Source organism: Malus sylvestris, chromosome 5 (assembly GCF_916048215.2).
Source record: "Malus sylvestris chromosome 5, drMalSylv7.2, whole genome shotgun sequence".
Lineage (NCBI taxonomy): Eukaryota > Viridiplantae > Streptophyta > Magnoliopsida > Rosales > Rosaceae > Malus > Malus sylvestris.
The window spans coordinates 7,635,402-7,650,147 of record NC_062264.1 but is presented as its reverse complement, the minus strand read 5'-3'; the positions used below and the strand labels follow the sequence as shown (position 1 = coordinate 7,650,147).

The following is a 14,746-nucleotide window of genomic DNA, read 5'->3' as shown; positions in this document are numbered from 1 at the left end:
TGGCGATAATTGTCATCAACTATCTAGGATGTGGATATTCAGACCACCTTAATTAATATTCTAATTATTCAACGAGATACTGTTCAAGGGCTTGGAATTGATAAATGCCAGACCCAAGGGCTGAGAGAACTGTGTTTTTTTATTGACAAATATATTTGTAAGGGTTTTCAACATGTAATGTAGGCCTAGCAATTTTTGACACGACTCGTTAATCCGACATGAAATTAACAGGTTTTTGAGTTGACACGATAACGAATCAGGTCGTTATCCGGTAACCCGATAAGCACCTATTAAGATAACGGGTTGGTCCGGTATACAAGTGGGTAACCTGATACACGATAAGTAAAATATTAATTTTATAATTTTATACACCTAAAAAGGTACTATAATAATTATATATATATATATATATATTTAAATAATTTTAGAAAATAAATGACCGTTGGATCGGCTGAGATTTAATCTCAACTGTCCAATTGTACATTAGGTTGGAGTCCAGACTATCCTCCTCTCTCATTCACTCTTGATCTCTCCAGACTTCAACACTCCGCAATGCTCTCCTCGAATCCGCTCATCTCTCTCGCATCCTCCTCCATCCACTATCTTCGACTTGACTTTGGTAGCCACAAGAAAATCACACACAGTCAAGCACACGCTAAAGGTATGAATTTTGTATTTTTGGGTATTCTGTGTATTTTTTCAAAAACTAGTGATTTGGGGTTTTCATAAAACTAATGGTTGAGGATTTTCTAGGTTTGGGGTTTCTGGGGTTTTTTGGGTTTGGAGTTTCTGAGGTTTTTAGGTTTCTGGGTTTGAGCATGTTTGCAAACAGTCAAGCTTTGTTGTGCACATAAGATTGACTCTTTGGAAAATGAGGTAATATATTGTTATATGGTATAGTACTATTGTTTTATTTCTTTTCATAATTATTTTGGTAAACTTCTCATAATTTGAATGGTTTATAGTGTTTGATTTTTCTATACTTAGTTTATGTGAAAGAGAGTTCTAATGTGGAAAGCCTTACTAAAAACATCTTCAACATAACTCTTGAAGGCAATAGATCAAGCCAAAGTTCCAATACAATTTCCCCATGATGATCGATGAAAATTGAAGGATTTTGTAAAAGGAAGAATATGCAAGCTTTGAGTTTCATTGGAAAGGTTTTAACTGATGCGATGAAAGTTAAGCACTCAAATTAAACCCTCTTTTGACAATTGTAGTATATGTATAAGTAGGGATCGTTCTGGACCAGGGATTAGGAGGGATTGCTAATCTAAACTAAACTGACTTACAAAAAGAAACTTAAAAACACTTAACTAGACTCTATAGACTCAAAACACTTAAAAACACAAACTAAAACAGATTCTAACTAATTAGACACATTAAAGTAAAGGGGGATTGGGTTTTGCACGAAATTGGTTGTTTTGGATGGATGATGGGCTAGCTAGAAGGTCTTTCTCCACACATGACACACTTGCATACAAATCAATCTCCAATTGCTTTTCAATAAACTATGATGCTCAACACCCCAGATTAACCGTGATTCTCAAATTAACCCTCAGATTTTCCTTTACTCATTGAATTGGATGAATGCATGCGACAACCCAAATCATTCTCTAAAAGTCCCCTATATGAATGCATAATAGAGATACAATTAAAGATCATTAAGTTCCATGAAAACCATAAGCGTTGACGAGGCAATTGTAACTATGAATGCATGATACGTTTGCCAAGAATTCAATTAACGCGATTGTGACAAGCAACCTTTACTGCTCATGAATATAAACTTGTAACGATTAGGTGAAACTTATTTATATCCTAGCATCAAATTCATGCATGAAAACTAAGTATGCATCCTTAATAAACATACACAAATCCGTTATGAATAAAATAGATAATTGAATTGCAATCACAACTTATCAAATCACAATTGGAAGAAATCAATTCATATTGCAAATATATTCATGGTTTCGAATTCTCCTCTAGCCAAAAAAGGTTTAGTTCCTCATACTTGCAATTAAACAGAAACAATTGAAATTAAACATTGAAAACCAAAGTAGAATACACCTAGAATGCTCCAGCAATCCAAATTGAATGACTAGCACAACTCCAAGCAATCCTCCTTCCTTGCAAATATGCGGCACCAAGGTGTGAGTGGTGAATGGATGGTCTCTTGTGGTGGTGGATGGATATAGGTGAGTTATGGTGAAGGGTGGCGAGTTGTGTAGATGATGTGGTGTCTTTGGATGATGGCCCCTTTTTCTCCTCCCCCTTGTTATGGTGGAGGGTGGATGTATTTATAGGCTAGGGAGAGGACCACCATCTAATTAAGGTGGTTGTGGTGTATGTTGTGGTAATGAGTGGATGTAATGGATGTAGTGGGTGGATATTTGGTAATGAGTGGATGTAATGGGTGTAATGGATGATGTTTGGTAATGAGTGGATGTAATGGTGTAGTGGATGGATGTTTGGTAATGAGTGGATGTAATGGGTGTAGTGGGTGGATGTTTGGTAATGAGTGGATGTAATGGGTGTAGTGGGTGGATGTAGGGTAATGAGTGGATGTAATGGGTGTAGTGGATGGATGTAGTGGATGAATGTTTGGAGTTGTAGGTCAACACACTTGCACACACACATGCTAATTTCTAGTCTTCAAATCTTCAAAAAGCGTCCATCATCATGTCTCCATGCGTGCACTATCTAATCTTGGCCCAAAAATGCTCCAAAATGCTCCAAATAACACTTTGTTGCTAACTTTGTTATTTGAACCTACAAACACACGAAAATAGCTTAAAATACATAATTGACTAAGAAATAACAACATAAATGCACAAGAACAAGCTAACTAAGTCGCATAAATATGCTCCTATCATTAACTTCTGAGAAAGGCTTCACAACCTTGAAAAGAAAAACTCCATCATTTTGCATATCCTTGCACATTTGATATTTTGTAGTAGACTAGTAATATATTGATGCTTTTTTATAGGGCTTTTATTTTGGAGTCAGATGTAGTACATAACAACAAATGTGTTATTATGTTTTGAAGTAATATTGTATGTGCAAATTTAAGAAAAAAAAATATTTTTCTTAACGGGTCATAACGGGTCGGGTCATTTACCTATTGAGTAAAGTGACCCAACCTATTAAGAACCTGTTAAGATAACGAGTGTGACATGACACGACCCATTAAGATAACAGATGTTACATGAAAATGACACAAACACAACAAACACGACCCGTTTGCCAAGCCTAATGTAAGGTAACTTTATTCATTTATACATCAAGTCAAAGTAAGACTGGACCAAGAAAAAGAGTCAAAGTAAGACACCTCAATTGCTTTCAATTTTACCAAATTTATTTAAGGAATGATTTACGAGAGAAGATCTAATAAATGAACGGTTCGGATTATGCAAAATATTGTGAAGTGAACTTAGAGGAGTGGCTACTGCTGTATTAAATTACTAACTAGTTAGCACTAGGGAGAGTTAACTAACTAATAATCAAATAACTACGATGAGTTATGGACTATATTAACACCTCATTAACAGTTGATCAATAGTTGTTTTATATTACATATTGTGAAGGCGAAGTTGTTAACGCTCAAAGTTGTAAGGTTAACAAACTAGATTAACTAACCCTTGATGGGTTTATGACAGAGATAAAAGTGATTCAACCTTCAAAATTGAGCTATGCTCACTTTATTACTCATAATATATTAATTTTAAGCCTAAAAAGCGCTCGGCTAATACATTCACTTATTTTCTCTCCTTTTCATCTGACCCTTATATTGGAGGTCGTTATCTCTTTATATAGGCCATCAGTCTTGGAGCCTCTTAAACTGTCATTTAATGTGCCACCAACTTGTACAAACATACTGATACCTTTCCACGGACTTGGATCCTTTCCTGAGCCCAAGGAGAGGATCCTCCTGAGCAAATGACTTGGGCCATTGAATGAAAATCCAACGGCTACAAACAGAGGGATCCCTTTAAAGTTATAATAATTATAGCCGTTGGATTTTCATCCAACGGCCTAAATCCTTTGGTCAAGAGGATCCTCTCCTTGGGCTCAGGAGAGGATCCAAGTCCCCTTTCCACCTGTTCGGCCAGGCTCCCATCAGTGAAGGGGCGGTTTTTGAAATCGGGGTGGCATGCCTTTTTAGGTTATGCGAGTCAAGCATCCCACTCGTACCTTTGGTTACCCCATCCTGACTACCGTTACATCGCATCTTAGGCCTCTACTGTTGACTATAAGTTGCCACATGGTCCAAATGGCACTTGAGTAGTTATGCTCTTGCAGACCCGTGCCATAAAGTTGTTAGTTTGCCCATGTGTTCCATGCAGTTGGGCAACTCCTCCTTCGTCTTGGTCGGCTTAAGTGCTCGGGATGTCTCTCTTTGAACCTCTTGGGCCTTGGGCTCCTTGGTCTCTTGTTGGGCATGCGCCATTTAGTGGGCCTAAAAGCTTTGGCGCCTAGCGTTAACAAAAGTAATATCTATACTACTCTTCCCACCTTCTGCAATTTTTTTTTAATTTTTGTATAGATATTAAATTGAATAAATCAAAATATAAAATCAAAAGGACTAGAGAAGAAGTACAAAAGGTGACAAGAGAGGTGCTGAAATTCCTCCCCAAATCCCCTCCCCATTAACAAAAAGACATTTAGAAAACAAAAACAATAATATACACTACTTTTGCGTTCCATTGTTGGGCATGAGAAATAAAACAGCTTATATGACACATATATAATATTATGTAACATTTTGTTTTTATAATATAATAATGTAGATAAAAACATTCACATATTTTTAATTCATTAATACGAAATGCTATTGTGACAATATAGTTGTGCTATATAAACCTTTTTCCACGAGTAGGTGCAATTAGATGGTCCCCAAGTTGAGCAAGCCAACACGAATAAAATGAAATATGCATTTATGAAAAGAAACAAAGACTTCGAAAAAGCAACCAAATTCCAAATCCTCTCCATGCATTATTTAAAGTTCTTTTGTCGTTTGGTTACGTCGCTATCTTTGCCAGAATATTGGTAGTGTGGGTTCGATTAGAGCGTCTCACTCCCCCTCCCCGACACCCAACAAATGTTGGGTACCTATACATCCACTCAGGCACAGACATATGGCGCATCCCTGTCTTACTTTTCTTTTAGTTTGTTTAGCATTTTTTTTTTTTAGGAATGTGATATCTACACATTTATTTTTATTTATTACGCATCTTCTTAATTATCGATCGCCGAATCGAATAAAATGATGACGATCAAAAGATATAAATTAACAAGTGCACATCCCTTGTGTTACTCTAGATTTATTTTTTATTTTTAAATTGAACTCAAAGTGCTGCTCTTTTGAAGGTACGAGTTACCCTTGAAGCCTGCTCGACGGATTGCCTCGATAGGCAAGGCAGCTTCTATGAAGCTTGTCCCCTCCCAACCCCTGCTTTCTTTTTAACATTGACAAAAAAAATAAAAAATAAAAAATTTCATTCAAAAAACAAAAAGAGCTTCAGGTACTTGTAGAAAAATAGCCACAAATCCTAATCCCACTCGGCGAGTCGGTTTGTTTGGGAATGCAAACCCAATCGGACGGTAAATTTTGTCCAAGGTTAAATCCTAAATAAAGCAAAAATAATTTCAGGTCTGTTTAAAATTTTCATTTGCTGTTTGTTCGGTTCTTTTATGATTTTTTTATTATTGGTGTGAATTTTCATGTTTTTTGTTTAGTCAAAACTTTGCTCAAATGTCGGATTTCATTGAGCTATTGAAGTTCTACATTGGGCCTTAAATCTACATGCGATTTTTTCTTGAACCTCGAATATTACGTATTTAATTCACTGTTTGAATCTTTTTTTTCCACCTTTAAAAGGCGGAGAGCGTTAGTCAAAAGAGAGAAAAATGAAGGAAATTTCAAATTTACATTATTTTTTATTGGACTGTAAAGTAAAATGCTAATGTTGAAGCGTTTTTTATATTGAAAATATGATTTTAGCCCATAAAATATAATTTTTTCTACGTAAAACCCGACGTAAGTTTTTTTTCTTGAATAAAACTTATTGTTTAAATTTCACATCAGCAAATTCATTAATTATGTTTGACTTCACTCATTAAAAAAAATTTGGATGCCTAAAATACCCCTATTTGAATATTTTTTTTTTATAAACCCTATTTGAATGTTTGATGTACATAATTAATGCTATGTAGATGGATGGTAAGGGAGAATTAATGATTTTACAAAAAAAAACATTAATGTTATTTGACTTTTGAGTCTAATCATCTCGATGCACATAACCAAATTGTTAATGAGTTCAATGTTTTTTCTTCTATACAAAAATTCAAATCTTGCCATTTAATCCTACGATCTAGTAATATTCCTCTTCATTTATAAGCGATAAGTCTTAGGTTCGATTCTCGCCAAAGGTAAATTTGAACTAAATTATTGCTAGTCTATTGTGAGGCTTAGCCTACTCCTCCACGCCCTTAATGTAGATAATATCATTTGTTCAACAAATACTCAAATCTTAAAACTCAAAATTAACTTTAAAATTTAGGTTAATGCTAAGTAGGCTAAAATTTTAAACCAAATTTACAAATCAGATAATATGCCACGAATAGAAAATAAGAACATTAATTAACGCTTAACTAATAATCCAACTATCAACAATTACATCATTTAATTTTTAAATTTAATTTAAAAAAATTAATCTCCTTAACACTATCCTAAAATTTATCTTTATATTGAATAAGAAAACCAAAATAAATAAAACTCACCAGCGGTTTGCGATCTAAATATGTCTAGAATTTGAGTTTTTGTGGTGGAGATGCTCTTAGTAGTATGCCGGACAGAGAGACATCTCGTGTCGTGTTTGCACAAAGCTTATCCCATTCATTCGCCCCATTCCATGCATCATTTGATTTTGATGCCACACTACGTCCACAAAACTTCTTGTCAGAAGATTGAAACGTGTCAAATACCAAAACAATATTAAACGTGTGAATTGTAGGGAGTTACCGAAAGGCTAAAGTGAAGAGGCCCATGACTCCATAGACTCCATCCCAAATTCCCAAATGGTGCTCTTCCGGATCAAGCAAAATATTTAATTGTAACGAGAATACAGGTATGCATTACGCATTTTATGTAAGCATTGAAAAATTTTATTTTTTAAGTTATAAACTTTTAACATATATATTTTATTATTTATATACTGACATATGATGTATGATGTATTATTTCATATGCCGATCATATTGAAAGATCTCTCTCCGACCACTTGACACAGTTACCACTCACGTGAAACAAAAGGCAATTCTATTAAAGTCACCAACTTTTTCATTTTCTCCATCAATTTCTCTAAAGACTCTTTCAAATTGGACTTTTATACTCTCGCCTTCTCAACTTTCTGGCATGTTATTTTATAATATTGTCAGAAAAATTATGTCATAAAAATAATGTGGCGAAGAGTTCATGAAGAGTTTCAACTTTCTTAGTACTCCTCTTTTTGTTAACATCACAAATTCTTTTGAATGAACAACTTCAAACTTCCAAGCCTTTGATCTCCAAAGAGCTTTAGTCTCGCGGATGCACGGCGAAACCCAAAATCAGTAAACTATTAGATGCGCCCTAAAGACCATCATCAAGGGAGGTAACATTTGAGACGCATAGCTATAAACTTATTATGTCACATACTCATATCCAACGAAGGTAGAAAATCATAAGTTAGGAAGAACAAATTTTTAAACAAAACTTACAAATAAAATGATGTGTCACAAATATAACATAAGCACGTTATCAACAACCACATCATTTAATTTATAAACACATTATCAACACTCAAGTAATAATCCAATTATCAACAACCACATCATTTGATTTTTAAAATTTGATCTCTTTAGCGTTACTTTTTTTTTATTATTGTTTTGATTATCAAAACTAAAAGGGTAATGTTAGGGAGACAAAATTTTGAAAACTAAAGGACATATAAGTTGATGATTGGTTTATTACTTAAACGTTGATAAACATATTTACTCTTATTGGTAACACATTTTTTAGTTTTCAAATTTAGTTTTTAAATTTAATATCTCTACCATTATCCAAATAAAAAAAGAGTATGATTCTCTATCCTCTTATTTCAATAATCTTCTCTCCTCTCTTCTCACACATTGTTTTGTCTTATTATTTTTATAAAAAAATCAATATAAAATATTGAAATAACTTAATCGTAACAGTTTAAAAAAAAAAATTAAGAAGGAAGAGAATCATTCTCCAATCAAAAATGTTAAAATAAGACCCGTGCGAAAACTCACGTAGTCGGCAATTTGGACTGGCGTCTTTAGTCTTTTGCGTGTTGCTTTTCTCCAGCCTGAAAAGAAAAGGGCACTGTTTAAAACCTTTCAAAAACCTACTATTAGGCCACTATGCTAATAGTGTGGACCGCCCCGTAGGTCACAACAATCTATCCTACCTTACCTTGGTTGTCGGTACTTGGTGCTTACCCTCTGCGCATTTCCCAATTATGCCACCCAAATAAAAAACACCACGTTCGTAACGTACCCCATAAGCGCCAAACAAAGAGTATGTGGTTCCCACAGTAGCTCACTGGGTCCCGCTTCAAGGCATCTAAACTCCACTGTTCTAAAAATTTCTGCTAGCTAGCATTGCCGAGGCTCCGTTTAAACATTACACTACTGATCATCGTTTCGATTAACTTTTAAATATTTAAAAATTAGTAAATGGATCTTAAATTTATTTAGGTGTCAGTCTAGTCTCCAGAGGATCCCACCTAAACTCGTCTAGGCATCTACCTAAATTACGACTCTTATTTACATAGAAAATTGATAACTTTTGTATTATATTTTTTAAAATAAAATGTAAAAGACATATTGAATACTTAGATGAATACTCATTATATGATTGTTACTCATGTTACCATGCTTTAATACTTTATCATTTATATTTTCTTTTCTTTTACAATTTATGTATTACAATACAATTATATATTTTTTAAAGTATAAGAAGACACTTGTTTATACAATATATAATATTTACTTAAATCTGCTATAGGCCCTCCTGCTACCCTATTAGGCCATCTCCAACCAAAGGGTCCAGAGGGCCAGAGGGCTGAAAATAGCCCGAAAACCGTCTCCAACCGAGGGCTAGGCCAGAGGGCTCTGGAATCTGGCAAGGCCCCACAGAATCGGGAAGGGCTGGAGGGCTGGCCACTTCCAGCCGATTTTTTTTTTTTGAAGTGTTAGATTTCCTGTGGGTTAAAACCGACAGGAATAGTATAGAATATAATGAATTAAAGCTAACGGCTACTGGGATATTTATTAATTAGTATTAGTGTTAGTTATAACCGACACATATAGTTTGAAAAAATTTGAATACAAAGGCTAGCTGACTACAGCTAGCCGTTGTATTCTTTTTTTTTTTTTTTTGAATTTAAACCTCTTTTTACTTCTATAAATATGGTGAAGCTCTTTCAATTCTTCACTTCATCTACAATATTTCCTTCAATATATTTTTCAATATTTCCTTCGTCTGCAATATTTCTTTCAATTTTTCAATAATTGCCTTCAATATTTTCTTCAATTTTTTTCAATAAAAATGGCCTCATCTGTAATGAAAGGTAGGACATGGACCTGAAAAGAAGATGAAGCTCTTTGCAGGTCTTATAAATGGGTCTCGAAAGATAGTGTGAGGGGATTTCTCAAACAAGTGAAGATGTTTGGACTCGTGTGTCCAAAAAATACTTAGAGTTCTATGAAGGCATCAGTCCACCGAATATCCGAAACCACGAGAGTTGTTCTTCAATATGGAAGAAACATCTTCATCCAAGTTTGAATAAATGGCATCAAGCACTATTAGCAGCCGCACGTAGACATGAAAGCGACGCCAATTACTACAACGAAGTTAGTGTTTTTGTAGTTTATTTTAAAAGTTTAAGTATATTACATTTAATTTCATGAATTAATTTCCTTTAATTTTTGTAATTATATTTAATTATATTACGTTTAATTTCATGAATTAATTTCCTTTAATTTTTGTAATTATATTTTCTAGGTATGCCAAGCGGAGGAATTGTATATGGACGGCAGCGCAAAACCTTTTCAGTTTCACGGTTGTTGGGAAATTTGTAAAGGGTGGGTGTTATTTGAAGATTTACCTCAACATAGAGTAGATCCTTTGGGAGTGATGGGAGCTGCATCCCCATTTGTAGATACGGATGAAGATGGATCTCTTACCATTCAACAAACAAGGGTACAAAATTCGTCTCCGTCCGAAAGTTCTTTACCTAGGGCTATGGGACGAAACAAGGCCCAAAGGTTGAGGGAAAAGGGCAAGGCAAATGATGATTACGCCGCTCAACATGAAGTGGCGGCCTCATTGCAATTACTGGCGGAGCAAAATGCCCTTGAGGCAGAAGAAAGGAAGTGTAGACATGAAGAACGGGCCAAACAAATACAAGAAGAGATGGATGATAAGAATATGGAAAGGAACACTTCGAATTACACTCCAATGAGTAAGGCTTATTTTGATAGGAAAAAAAAGGAAATTATGTCTCAGCGGCAGTTGTTTACCTCTGACTATACTCCTACAATGGGGGATGATGAAGATGATGTTGATTATAGATATTAAATTTAAGTCGTTGTAATTTTTAAATTTAAGTTAATGTTGTTTTTAAATTTAATTTGTAGTTTTTAAATATCAGTTGTTGTTTTTAAATTTAAGTTGTTGTAGTTTTTAAATTTAAATAATAAATTATGTTTGGCCTTATGACTCTTTGGCCCTCGGTTGGAGACGGTTTTTTGTGACAGGGCTAAAACGAGCCATCTGGCCCTTGGTTGGAGACGGAGGCAAATATGGCCATGTACTGTTCATGAAAATATTAATATCTTGAAGAATCTTGGAGGGCTAGAGAGCTAAAACGAGCCATCTGGCCAGCCATCGGTTGGAGATGGCGTTAGTGGCCAACATCTTTTAGAATTTTGCTGAGCTTTTTGAGAAGGGAGTTTTAACGAAAAGCTCACGGTACTGTTCACTTTAACGAAAAACCACATTTTTACACTAAAAAGTCAAACCTGCTACTATTCACTTTACCCTTTATTTTGTCCTTATCGTTAAAACTCAAAGTTTTCAAGCCATTTTCATTAGTTTTTCTTTTGTAGAAAACATTTACCATCATTATATTATCTTAATTCAATAATGCATTGTTACATGTGATTGGGGATTCTCGACAAACTAAAGCATTATAGGATCAACACATTATATGATGGAGAACTCGTTTCAAATAAATCATTCTGAGTCTCAAAAGAATGCCGACGTCAGTGCTACTATCGAAATATATTATATTGCAGTGGCAACAATGATGCATGCGGGAGCATAATATTTAAAATAATCCCAAAAGCAGTGAATAAATTAGGTCTCGAAGTCTGCACCAAGGCAAAGCTTCTACTCATTTCTAGCTGGGTGATGATGTCATCGCTTATCGACACCTGCTCTGACTCTGACTTTCTCCAATTATGCACCAGCTAAGGCAGTCTTCTGTCCACGTCATACCTCTATGTGTCACGAAAGCCTACTAGGTGGGCCCTATCAAATGAAAAATAAGAAAGCACATCCTATTTTATTTTTCACATAATATTTTAATTTTCGACAATCAAATTAGATGAATTGAAGAAAATCAAATGATAAAAATTAACAAGATATGAGTAAGAAGTAAAATAGATTATCTGGATAGCATATCCCTAGATTAAAGGTACCACGAACCCTTTCAAATTTTTTTTTACCCTCCCCTATTTTTTTTTCACTAATATTTTATTGTTGTCCTTTTTACCAACTGCATTGATACGTTTTTTAAAAGTAATTTTTATCTAATTTTTCTTTATTTCTAGTTAGCGAATATATAGATTAAACGAATTTAATACAGTAATTAACAAATATGCGTAGAAGATAAAAAAAGGGTTCGTAGTTTTTTTTTAAATTTATTAAGTTCTTTATTAGAGATAACGAAGATAAGTGTTGTCATTTAATATTATGATCTAGTTATATTTATTTTTATTTGTAAATGAGAGTTTTTATATTCAATTTTTATAAAAGACGAATTAGAATCACATTATTGTAGTCATTTTAAGCCACATATTATGAGACTTAACCCTCTTCTCCACATTCTATCGTTTATTTAAAAAAACAAATATAAGTGTTAAAGTACAGATGTCCCGAAATTAGAGATGCCACATTATAATTGGTTTCGAAACTAATACGCATAACAAACAAAAAAGCAAGAGAGTACAAAAAAAAAAACTTAAATCACACTCTAAAAATTGAGAATAGTCTTTAGAAACATCATCACATTTTTTCAATTTATTTATCTCAGCTGATATGACAACAGTTCCCTTGTTTAGAATTTAACCTCATTAAGGCATCGAAAATAAACGACATTCATGAGTAGGTATTCAACCTAATTCAAAATTTCTCTTTCAACACTGCTAAGAATTTGTAAATATCATTGAAGGTCGATTCATATTTTTCGTAACCAATAAAAACAAAATTTCACATATATAATATGATATAACTTTGACATAACTATTCGAGAAATGCACTCTTTCAAAAAGGGGCTTTGTATGAACGTTCCGTCATTTCATATTTTTAGTACAATATTTTATAATATTTGATAAAAAATTGTGTCAAAAATATATAAGAACAGAGTTTAGAAAGAGTCCTACTTTTATAAGAGTCTGCTTAGCACTTATCCAACCATTTTTTTAAAAACATAGTTTTTGTTTTTATTTATTAAATTAAATAAATTAAACAAAAATACGGACATATTCCAACATATCTACTTTTTTTTATTAGTTTCCCCGTATAAATAAGAGGGTGAGAGAGGGAGGCATGAATACCTAGGTGCATGCGGGGTCACGAGTCTCTACGGCTTAAAGTCAGCATCAAGTGCCTGGAACGAACCTCTCTGCTCTCTATACCACACCACCCACGTCACCTCCTCTATATGAGAAATCTTACAGCCTGGCAAACCCAAAGGTCTCCAGAGCCCTCTAGGTCCAATCACCAACTCCCACGTGGACGCCAGAGACTGTGACACCTTTGCTTTCTACAGCTGTCTTCCTTGTCGTCCGGATATAAATACCAACCCAAACCAAATTCACCAAATCGTCATCTCTGTCTCTCTTTCTACCCGTTCGTCCCACTCCCCCAGAGAAGCCTAAAATCCTCACTCTCCTTCGGAATGTATCCGATTTACCATTTTGCCACTGCTCTCTTGCTCCTTCTTTTGGTGGCGAAGCCCAGTTTTGGCGCTTTAGTGGAGGAGCAGCCACTGGTGCTCAAGTACCACAACGGCGCTCTTCTTAAGGGCAACATCACTGTCAATCTTATTTGGTACGGCAGCTTCACTCCTATCCAACGGTCCATCATCGTCGACTTCATCCACTCCCTCGCTCCCCGGCGTTCCCCACTCCCCTCCGCCTCCTCCTGGTGGAAACCCACCGAGAAGTACAGGGGCGGCGCCACCAATCTCCTCGTCGGCAGGCAAATCCTCCACGAGGCCTACTCTCTCGGAAAGTCCCTCCGTAACCGACACCTGGTGGCCCTCGCCGGCAAAGTCAACGCGTTGAACGCCATCAACGTTGTTTTGACTGCCAGTGACGTGGCGGTCGACGGCTTCTGTAGCCGCTGCGGGACGCACGGCTCCAACCGGGATAAAAAGACGGCTTACGTGTGGGTTGGGAACTCGGTGGTCCAGTGCCCCGGCCAATGCGCCTGGCCCTTTCACCAGCCCATTTACGGCCCGCAAACTCCGCCGTTAGTGGCTCCGAACGGCGACGTTGGAGTTGATGGCATGATCATAAACCTCGCCACTCTCTTGGCGGGAGCCGTAACCAATCCGTACAATAATGGGTACTTCCAAGGGCCGTCCAGCGCGCCACTCGAGGCCGTTTCTGCCTGCACCGGCGTTTTCGGAACCGGGGCCTACCCCGGGTATCCGGGTCGGGTTCTGGTGGATAAGGCGACCGGGGCGAGCTACAACGCGGTTGGGGTAAACGGGCGTAGGTTCCTATTGCCAGCCATGTGGGACCCGCAAACCTCTGCATGTAAGCCGCTTCTGTGACCGACGTGGCAAGCATCTGTACCGCACGTGATCGTGTAGATATTATTATAATATTATATATTATTATAAAATGTGTTGTACCGGGAAGGCGGACAGGGTTAGGGGGGTTTGGTACACACTTCAAGTTTGTCGTCTTGTAAATCATGTTTCCTGTCGGTAACAAAAAACTTACTGATTTTAAATTTTTGCAAATCTTTTTTCCCGTGTTAGACCAACTTCAAAGGTGGGTTAAAAATCAAAATACCCTCCAAATCCAATCCAATCAAAGGAAAAATTTTGGTTTAAATGCTAAACTAACATCAGATTTCTTCAAAATTTTTAATACTTATTAGAATTTAAATTTTTTATATTAAAATGTTCATAAAATTATTTATGATAGTCTACATATTTATTTATTTATTTTATTTAATTTAACAAAAAAAAAAGTTTAAATTCATTCTTTAATAATTTTGGGATAAAATTGTAGGATAAGAATGGTTAGAGTAGAAAAGTTGTTTCTGGGTTAGAAGCTAAATTTTCTAGGTTAAAATATTTCGACTTTTAGCCCATTGGAGATGGTCTTAGAAGGACTTTAAGATATATATATTTTTTTGGGTAAATTACTATCGACTCTA

At 35.5% G+C, this 14,746-nt stretch overlaps 1 protein-coding gene across 1 annotated transcript; it reads left to right on the top strand.

The window, feature by feature from the left end:
• Positions 1–13,001: 13,001 nt before the first annotated feature.
• Positions 13,002–14,314, top strand: LOC126622112 (protein EXORDIUM-like 2). The gene has a single exon (XM_050290770.1). The coding sequence runs from the start codon at positions 13,251–13,253 to the stop codon at positions 14,130–14,132; it is 882 nt and encodes a 293-aa protein (XP_050146727.1). The 5' UTR covers positions 13,002–13,250; the 3' UTR covers positions 14,133–14,314.
• The last annotated feature ends 432 nt before the right edge of the window (positions 14,315–14,746 follow it).